Here is a 10,787-nt window from a genome sequence, read left to right on the forward strand (position 1 = left end):
ATTATTATTTCTGTCTTGTATAGAGCTTTTAGGCTTCTTGTAATTATCATTTTCTCTCTTGTATAAAAAAATATTGTATATCATTGATGTACTCTAAAATAAACACAAGCGTTCAGCACGGACATTTAGCTCCAGAACCAAAAAAGCATGGCAGAATGTGTGATTACAATGTCATCGCATTTTGAATCCTACAAGACTGAAAAGATATTCGATTATTCGTAGGACAAATACAGAAATTCTTTCTGCATATGGCTCTTAGGCTCGTGCAGACGGCATGTATTTGTAGAAAATAAAAAGGTAAAAACCAAAGAAAATCAGTAAAGAAACACGAAAGAAAGAAAAACTGAAAACAAATAAAAATAAAAATAAAATAAAGAAAACCGACAAAAAGGCATCATAACCAAAAACCGCAAGAAAAACAGATGAAAACCAACACAACAAGGAAAGAAAAAAACGCGGCTAAAATCTGCCCTATCTAAATTCGCACACTTGGTATAAACCAAGTATTTTTCAATTAGTTCCACATGTTATGTGCTGAAAAGATTATAATAGCTTTAAAAAAAGATTAAGACATGTATTAGAAAATTTACAAATATCATCATGACAAGCAAAGTACAATAATAAATAATCATGACATACCGTTGTTAGCTTCCTTTGTTTGAGTTTCACCTTCACATCAACTCCATTATCAATTATTCCATGCAACACAACCTCAATCTTTCCTTCAGTTTTGTCGCCTTTTCTAGGTGTATAAATTGCATAGTGAATATCATCCTCTATCGCACGCCTCGCAAGTAACGTCCCAACCGCCACACATGCCTTAATACCCTTCCTTGAACCCAGATCAAACTTCATGTCCTTTGATATGGAGTGAGCCACGGACACAACCCTGCTGGTCATTCGGTGAACGAAGCAAGCACGCACCCACCCCTTCGGGACATGTATGTCTAGGCAGAAAGGGTGGTGGTAAGGATCAACCATCTGGTTGAAGGTTGGCACTCGGTCCCTCTTCAACTCAACAATGTCATCCTTATGAACTGCAGGCTTTGCTTTCAGCTTTGGAACCTTCAAATGGGCTGCATTGTCAGGTTTCACCTTGCAATCAGATGGATTCTTGGCATTGGGTTTATCTCTCTTCCATCTGCGGTGCAAGGGCAAGTTATATTCCTCAAACTCCTTGGACCCTCTGTCCAGCTTGTAGAACAGCTTCTTGCGGTTCCTCGTGTCATCTGTCTCATCATCCAAGCCGTGCACTTATTCTTATCCATGTTCTTGGAAGTCAAGACACTCAACACCCGGCGTGGGGTCTAAGGAGAAGCCAATGGATGCGGGCCAGAGGTTGGAGTCAACAATATCAATTTGGAAGCCGACGCCAAGTGGGATGGAATCTGAGCAATGCAAGGTTTGGGGCAGATGAATTTGTGTAGAAGAGTGGTAGGACGGCATGACCGAGGCTATGTATGGTAGAATAGAGAGCGAGCGGAAGATATGAAGGAGCACTAACAGCTGCGAGGTGGCTGAGACCACTTGAAAGATCGTGGATGTCTCCTAGAGGGGGGGGTGTGAATAGGCACTTTAAAATAATTACGGTTTAGACTTGAAAAATGTGGAATAAAACTAGTGCTTAATTTGTCAAGCACAAAACCTAAAACAACTAGGTTCATCTATGTGCACCAACAACTTATGCTAAGAAAGATAAACAACTAATTGATAGCCAGATATATAACATGAAACACTATGGCTATCACAAAGTAAAGTGCATAAGTAAAGGGTTCGGGTAAGAGATAACCGATCCATGTGTAGACGATGATGTATCTCAAAGTTCACACCTTTGCGGATGCTAATCTCCGTTTGGAGCAGTGTGGATGCACAATGCTCCCCAAAATGCCATTAAGGTCACCGTAATCTCCTCACGCCATCGCACAATGCATTATGACGTGATTCCACTAAGGGACCCTTGAGGGCGGTCACCGAATCCGTACAAGTGGCAACCCTTGGGGGGGGGTAGTCACCGAACCCTTACACTTTAGTAACCCTTGGGGGCGGTCACCGAAACCCGTACAAATTGCTCGGGGCAGTCTCCACAACTTAATTGAAAACACCGACGTTTGTCCCGGAGCTTTCCACCACAATAATTGAGCTCCGCGACACCAACAACCATTTAGGGCGCCCAAGCACCCAAGAGGAACAAGCTCTAGGGTACCAACCATCCAAGAGTAATAAGCTACTCAACTTCACTTCCATGTATCACCATGGAGAACTCAAACATATGCACCAAATGCAATGACAAGGGAAAACAGAGTGCCCACCAATGGCAGAGACAACAGGGGACCAGCAAGGGCCAAGGCCCGGGCCAACATGCCAAAAAAAATTTAGAGCAGCGTTTTTTTCCAGAAGTTGTGTGTTATGCTGTTCTGGGCCTTGTGGCCCTCCCTAACCGATGAGCAACAAGAAAAGTGGCACAATGAATCATGTACAAGGGTTGACTTTTCCCTAGTGTCATTCTATCCCAAAAGCCACCCCGGCTCCCAGCCACACGTGATTCCTCTTCCCACCTTTCCCTTTCCTTGGTCCCCTGCGGTACAGCCTTTGCTCTGATCATCCATGGAGATAAACCACTAGCCCCCAAATCTCCTAAATCTTTCTATTTGCTCTCTCTTGTGGCTGCTGCAGTGCCGCCGGCTGGCTGGACGACTCATCTTTCTTCAAGACGCTGCAAGCACACAAGAAGAGGCATATATTCTTGATTTGAGATCCCTCTTTCTCTGTCTCACATATCTGAAATTTGTTCTATAATTTTTGTTTGCCTTTTCAATTCTCTAAATTGGATAGTCTTATAGTGGTTCGTGTTCAATTCTTCTAGGGTAATCGGTTGTCTCCATGGCCAAAAATAAAAGAAAGCTTGCAACACTGCATTCTTTTTTTGAGAAGAAAAGAAGAACTGATGTTCTAGAACAGATTAATTTGGTTGATGCCCCTGCCTTGGTAAATGAAGAAGAACAAGTAGATGAACAAGAACAAGTAGAAGAAACTCCAATATCAACAGCACCACCTCAGATTATGAGAGGAAGAGGCAATGATGATGCCGCTGTTTTGGTGGTAGAAAGAGAACCAAGTCCACGGTGCCAAAATTCAGATTATCCTCCTAACGATCAAGAAAAAGCTCGAATGGCATATATACAACATGGGGCATATCATTTTAAAATGGATGAGTATCCTCCCGATGAGTCGGTGACCCATCCACACAAGTTTCAGTATCATTGGTTTAAGAGCTTCCCTTGGTTAGTATTCACCAGATAAAGATGTAGTCTACTATTTTCCATGCTTTTTATTTTGTAAGAAGCCACTCGGAAAGAAAGGGTCTGATGTGTTTATAGTGAAAGGATTCAAAAAATGGAAGAGAGTTAATGACGGATAGAGATGTGAATTCTTAACTCACATGGAAAAGGACAGTAAATCTGCTCACAATTATGCTGCAAAATGTTATGATAATCTGAAGAATAAGCCATGCCATGTGGAACAATTACTGGTGAAGCAAACAGAAGGGGATATCAAAAGGAATAGGTTGCGGCTTAGACTAACCATTGATTCAATACGGTGGTTAGCATTCGAAGCTTGCCCCTTCCGAGGACATGATGGAAGTCTTGATTCAAAGAACCAAGGTAATTTCCTTGAAATGGTGAAATTGATAGCTTCTTATGATGAGGAAATTGGTGCTGTAGTGTTGGGTAATGCTCCAGGCAATGCTAAGTACACATCGCCTACAATTCAAAAAGAACTTCTAGGTATCATTGCTTCTAACATGCAAAGTGAATTTCGCAAAGAAATAGGAGATGCTAAGTTTTGCTTGCTTGTTGATAAGTCAAGAGATGAATCCAAAAGAGAGCAAATGGCAATAGTGATTCGTTTTGTTGATAAACCTGGTTTCACTCGTGAACGTTTTCTTGATATTGTTCATGTTGTTGATACATCTTCGGCTACCCTAAAAGAAGAGATATATTATGTTTTGGTTCAACATCAGTTAGATGTGAACAATTTTCGCGGCCAAGGATACGATGGTGCTAGTAACATGTGTGGAGAGTGGAATGGACTACAAGCAAAGTTCATCGAGGAGTGTCCTTATGCATATTATATCCATTGTTTTGCTCATCAATTGCAGCTAGCTCCTGCTGCTACATCTAAAGAAGTAGCTGATGTTCACAACTTTTTTGATCATCTTGCCCTTGTTGTCAATACGGTTGTGTCTTCTAGTAAGAAAAACGATGAGTTGCAAGCAAATCAAGTTGCTGAAATGGAGCATCTGATTGAGCTCGGCGAGCTTGAAACTGGAAGTGGGGCTAATCAAGTCGGAACTTTACAACGGCCTTGTGACACTAGGTGGGGTTCACACCATGCTTCTGTTTGCAACCTTGTGAAATTGTACAAACCAACATTTTTGGTACTTAAAAGCATCGCAACTTCTAAAGGATCAGGTACTTCACCTTCCGCACGAGCAAAGGCTTCTGGTGTTGTTAAGTTGATGATGTCATTTGACTTCATATTTATTCTGCATGTCATGAAAGAACTTATGGGAATCACACACATGCTATGCAAAAAGTTGCAACAGAAGTCTTAAGATATTGTGAATGCCATGGATGATGTTAAGACTACCAAAATGTTGATCCAGGAGCTAAGACATAATGGTTGGAACAAGCTTAAAGTTGATGTGCTTTCATTTTGTGCAAAACATGGAGTTCAAACACTGCCTTTAAGTGATTTATATGTGGACTTCATCAATTCTCGTGTGGAGGATGAGACTACAGTTGAGCATCATTATCGCCGTGAAATTTTCATGGTTGTTGTTGATCAGCAACCATAAGAGCTGAATTGCATATTCAACAAACAAGTAACAGAGCTTCTCATCCTATGTGCTTCCTTGGACCCAAAGGATTCATTCCGTTCATTTAACATTGATAATATATATTCTTTGGCTTCAAAGTTCTATCCTACTGATTTTAAAGAACAAGAAATGAATAATCTTAGATGTCAGTTACAACATTATGAGAATGTTGTACCCACAAGCCCAAATTTTCAGAATTTGACAACTATATCGGAACTTTGTCGACAACTTGCATCTAGTGGAAAATCAGATGAAATATTACTTAATTGATAGGTATCTAATGTTCTCTGCTGCTAGCCTGCTATATTGGTTTGATTTATTTATTGCTAAAATTACTATCTACTTCTTAATGAACAGACTCATTCGGCTTGTTCTTACTTTACCGGTTTCAACGGCAACGACAGAATGTGCATTTTCTGCCATGAAACTTGTGAAGACAAGGCTTCGGAATAAAATGGAAGATGGATTTCTAAGGGATTGCTTACTAATTTATATTGAAAAGGAGATTGCTGTTGGAATATCAATAGATGCAATTATAGACGAGTTCGATGAACCAACACGTCGAGTGGCATTTAGTTGAAGGCCTAAAGCAACTTAGTTTCTCTATCTTTCTATTGTCTAGATTTTTCTTTTGTGTGATGTACAATTCAAAAATTGCATATCCGGTAGTTATCGGCGATGAATGGTGGTGTAATCAATGAAAAATATTTTGCTATTACATCTGTTTCGCTATTTTTTTTGGCAAAAAAATTGTACAAAAGTGTTGTCCCCTTCAGTCGGCCCATGTTATACATTTTTCCTGGCTTCGCCACTGGTGCCCAAGTCCTTCTCTCTCAAATCCCACCCAACAACTAATGCTATGGAGGAAAATGAGAGGAAGAATGAAGAAGAGAACACAAAGAACTCCAAGATCTAGATTCAAGGGGTTCCCCTCACATATAGGAGAAAGTGATTGGTGGAAATGTAGATCTAGATCTCCTCTCTCTTTTTCCTCAAAAACTAGCAAGAATCCTTGGAGAGATTAAGATAAAGCAAGCTCGTAGATGGTCAAGAATGGGGGTAAAACACGAGCTCAAAGGATTATGTCCATTGGGGAAGAAGACCCCTTTTATAGGTGGGGACAAATCCAACCGTTCTGCTCTCAGCCCGCACACAAGCGGTATTACCGCTTGGGGCGGTAGTTCGAGGTGTATGATTGAGAGAACGCAAGTCCAGGTGTGGTAGTGCTGTCGGAACGGTACTACCGTCCTCACAAGCGGTACTATCGCCAGGACACAGAGAACCAGCGGTAGTAGAGGAAGGGTAGGACGGTAGTACAGCATAAAGCGGTACTACCGCACCCTACTACCGCTCTACTACCGTGGAGGCTGCAAGGGACTACAGAAGCAAAGAGATAAGCGGAAGTGTGACGATAGTTGCCAGCGAAAGTACCACGACAAGTGGTACTACCGTTGGTAGGTGCGGTGGTACCGTCTGAAACAGTACTACCGTGCCCAATTGCCGTCGAAGCGAAATGAGTCCAATAGTCCACAAACAAGCGGTACTGCCCGTGGCACTGGACTGCAGAAGTACCGGTCAAGCGGCACTACCGCTACCTAGAGTGGTAGTACCGCTAGAGTGCAATAAAATAGCCTAGGCAAAACAGATGGATGCAAGAAAACCATAACTGCCATAACTTCTGCAAATGAGCTCTGAATACAACAAACTCAAGCTTGTTGGATAGATCATAGATGACAACAAATAATATCCAACAGCGACTGGTTATAGAGGTATGCCTATGATATAGAGGTGTGAAACCTCTATCAATGAAGAACCGACATAAACTCCAATATCGAAAACATCATAGAAGATGCATATGAACTCCGTTTTCGATGAACTCGAGCTTGTCATGAAGATGACCATAAGCTCTAAACCTCAAAAAGAGAAACACCAAACAAGAACCAAGAAAGCTGATGCAAGGATGCAATGGTTTGAGCTCTCTACGAACGATACGATCAAGCTACTCACTTGAGAGTCCCCCTTGATAGGACGACAATCGATCTTACAACCCGGTCTCCCAACTACCACCATGAGACCGACGGAATAGGAAACCTATCAAGGGCAAAAAATTTCCTGGCACATAGTCCACTTGAGCTAGATGATGACGATCTTGACTTCCTCAAGGTGGACCACCTTGATTGTGTTGGCTCGATGAAGACTAGTTGATTGCTCCCCCATACTCCACTATGGGTGAGCCACTCATCAACACATCTTCACAAGTCTATTGTCACCACAATGAACGACAAGCTTCAAGCATGACCTCTTCATGATGCTTCACTTAAACTTGCACACCGCAATCTTGATGACGATCACCACTTGATGTCATCCTCCATGGGATGCATGAGATCTTCCTCTTGACGCAAACTCATGGAAACATACCTAACCCTCACATAGAACTCTCATGTAGACCATGGATTAGTACACAAAAGCGTAATGGATAGTGCTTACCATACCATGGGATCACTTAATCCTTCTCGCTACATCTTGTAAGCTTTGTGTGTTGATCAACTTGATTCATTGTTTGACTTAGTTTTGATCAACCTTGTATCATGTCTTCTCTCTAACCAATCTTTAGATAATTCCTTGAATAGCACCTTGGTCATCACATAATCTCTTTGAAACCATCAAATGGACTTCAAGAATGCCTATGAAAAAACCCTTCAAATATAACTCAAGGCAACCATTAGTCCATAAAGATTGTCATCAATTATCAAAACCAAACATGGGGGCACAATTCTCTTCCACCACTGTTGTCGCGCTTGGAGAAGCATGTGTCGTACTGGCATTTGCGCAAGCACCCTACGGCTAAAATGCATCGATACAGATAAGTATTAGGCCAATACGCCTTTCGTATCACTGGGAGCTACATGCACATGCAATTTCAATACCTTCCTAGCATATGTATTGAAACATAAATTAATTTTAACTTCAAACCCAGAAAATGAAATCTTGTGTAACATTGCTAATGAGCTTGACTAGGTGAAAACCAAAAGTATGATTGACTTGGCTAATAGGGCACACATAATTGCAGGAGAAATTATATGAATAAACAAGAAACCAACAACTTCTCTTGTGTTCACAATAGCAAATCTGAGAAAAAGTTACAGAGAGGCTTGCAGCATGGCATAACACGAAAGGTGGAACCTGAAGATCAATCACCCAACATGCAAAAGGAGAAACAACCCAAAAACATTACCGACCAATGCTCCTCCTCTTTCCAATGCAAGTTTCTCGCAATGGCAAAATAATGAAGATACTAGCAGGTCATTGTTTCCCTCAAGTTTTGGTTTCCTGACAGCATTGATCGACTAGTGACAGCGATGAGCTGTTGGAAGATATCATCAGGTTCTCACTACCTCTACAACACTTGATCCAGCGCCGACAAAGGGCATATGAGGGCAGGTGTTGCCAGCTCTGTTGCTCTCTTCAGATCTTGAAAATTAGTGTGTTAATCAGCAGTCGGCGGGCTGTTGGTGAGGCGACTTGGAACGATGTTGAAGTATTGCAAGCATGTGCACCGTGAGGTGATGCTCCAACTATTGTTTCTTCAGCTGTTACTAGATCTTGTGTCTAATGGCGAGTGCCTATCACGTCATTTATAAATCCTAAAATGGCGATAGCTTTTACAATTGTCTCTTTTCTTTACAGTTTTTCTTTTTAGTTTTTACAGTTGGTTAAGTGCAACGTCCATGCTCCGACAAGCGCAACATCAGTAGCCCACGCGAAATCCTAGCATGAGCCTTAATCAATAGCGCACGTTATAGATCCGACGGTCCATGATATGAGTTTTCAAGTTTTCATTGATCCGTCCGCTTTCACGTCATACTTTTTTTACCTCCTACCACGAGACGAGAAGAGAAGCAAAGGCCGACTTGTCAACGAAACCATGATTCAAAAAAAAAAGTACTTTCTTAGTCCCAAAAAGCATGCAGCGTGTGCCTCTGCATTTTATTACTTGTCTCTCGGTCAACAGCACGCCCTGACACGGCCCAGCTACGACGAAACACTCACCGCGCGACAGCCGTCGATCTATCGATCTGGCGGACAATCGTCGCGGCAACAAGATTACAAGAGTGGAAAGCCTCCCTGTCCCAGTCAAACCAACTTCACCTGGAAAAAAACCGGGCTGGACCTGCCGAGCGCCGATGGTGACCGATCTAGCTAGCTGGACGTTACGAGCCGCCGGCGCCGACGCCGTCGTACTTGAGCCCGAACTCACGGAACCCGATCTCCATGTCCGCCGCGGCGACGAGCAGCTCGGCCGCCTGCGCCGGCTCGAGGATCTCCACGGCGCGCTTCATGGTGCGCAGCCGCAGCGCGTCCGCCCCGGCGAGCACGGCGCCGACGCGGCCGACGAGCCCGCCCACGTCCACCAACTCCCCGCCGGCGCCCACCGCGCCGTGGCCCTCCTGCACCCGCGCCATCTCCCGCGACAGCTCGTCCTCCTGCGCCACGGTGCGGCGCTGCAGCTCGTCGATCTGCGCCAGCTGGGCCGGGCTGAGGTCGCCGAGGTTGCCCGACCGCACGCCGAGCAGGAGGTCCGGGAGCTGCGCCTCGAAGCGGCGGCCGGACTCGGTGTAGAGCAGGTGGACCAGCGTGGTCGGCCGCCACCCGGCCAGCCAGTGCGCCGCGCCGCGCTCCACGGGGCTCGCCCACGGCGCCGCCAGCGTCCACACCGGGTCCAGCTCCGCCCGCGCCGCGCAGTAGTCCGCGAAGTGGGACACGTAGCCGGCCACCAGCTTGGCGAGCTGCGCCGGGTCGTCGGCCCAGCGCGCCGTCCGGAGGTCCCGGCGCAGCGACCGCAGCCCGCGGAGCCAGAGCTGGAAGCGCCGCGTCGCCGCCTCCAGCTCCATCGTCCGGTTCTCTCCCTTCTCTGGCCAGGCAGGGGTGGTACAGTGAGCTTGCCCGCGCGTGTGCCGGTGGTACTTATAAATGGCGGCGAGATGATCTGGACCGTTGAGCCAGAGGAAGCGACGGCTGCTGGCGCGGGCCGCCGGGGCGTATGAGGCCGCGACAGGTGACCCGCATGCAGGAGGCCATGTGTGGTGGCCGGGTGGCGAGGTGGCGATGGACGGCGACGTACGGCGTCACGCTCACGCCTAGATGAGCCGCGGGACAAAGCGGCCGGATGAGGCTGACATGGGGCCCGGCGTGCCAGTGGACGCATCGATCTGCGCATTACTTTGTCCTACTATATATATGTCGTTCGTACCTAACGAATGCATCATGTGCGGTGGCCAACTTCTGACAAAATGTAAAACGATGTGTGTGGGGGAGAACTTAAGAAAACGGTGCCTAATTTTTCCCTGATGAGATAGTGTTTATAGTTTCTAAAATGCGGTTTATGGAAGCGACAATGAGTCTACAAGGAAATGGAAAGAAAAAAAAAGAATATGTGTTCGTAATTATGCAATTGTCTGCGATTTTTGGGTAGGTCGGTCAAATCATGCGTAGCCTGAGTCCAAGACAGGGACGTCACGACATAGCATCATCGATGAGGTGAGCTTGAACATGCCATAAAATGGGGACGAAGTTGGTCTCGTCGTCACCAGTAGGTCTGGCGAAGGGGTCACTGGTTTTGATGGTGGGTAGGGGTGCTCGCCGATTTCGGAGAAGAGGCATGAGTGACGGCACCTCCGGCGGCGGGTGGTGGAAGCGGCCTTTTTTTTGCCAACATTGCGGTCGTAGGAGGAGGGGGAAGGGCTCTCAGGTCTCGGATCCCGATCGAAAGGTGAATATTTGTTTGACTAAACACAATGTTTTTGCTTTAGCGTGTTAACCTTCAATCTGATGATTAATTGGCTATTATAGTTTAACCATACGATATGATACGACTGTGGGAGAGACCAGTGGCGGAGCTAGCACAGGA

The 10,787-nt window shown here is 45.2% G+C and overlaps 2 protein-coding genes across 2 annotated transcripts; both read right to left on the reverse strand.

The window, feature by feature from the left end:
• Nucleotides 1-510: 510 nt before the first annotated feature.
• On the reverse strand, nucleotides 511-7,704 carry LOC119350856. Its single transcript, XM_037618486.1, is given in 3 exon segments — nucleotides 511-534; nucleotides 640-1,517; nucleotides 7,641-7,704. Coding segments are annotated over 3 exon segments (966 nt in total).
• A 1,134-nt stretch (nucleotides 7,705-8,838) lies between these two features.
• LOC119311764 (transcription factor TGA9-like) lies at nucleotides 8,839-10,031 on the reverse strand. Its single transcript, XM_037587469.1, has one exon. The coding sequence runs from the start codon at nucleotides 9,769-9,771 to the stop codon at nucleotides 9,091-9,093; it is 681 nt and encodes a 226-aa protein (XP_037443366.1). The 5' UTR covers nucleotides 9,772-10,031; the 3' UTR covers nucleotides 8,839-9,090.
• Between the last annotated feature and the right edge of the window lie 756 nt (nucleotides 10,032-10,787).

Source organism: Triticum dicoccoides, chromosome 1B (genome assembly GCF_002162155.2).
Source record: "Triticum dicoccoides isolate Atlit2015 ecotype Zavitan chromosome 1B, WEW_v2.0, whole genome shotgun sequence".
Classification (NCBI taxonomy): Eukaryota; Viridiplantae; Streptophyta; class Magnoliopsida; order Poales; family Poaceae; genus Triticum; species Triticum dicoccoides.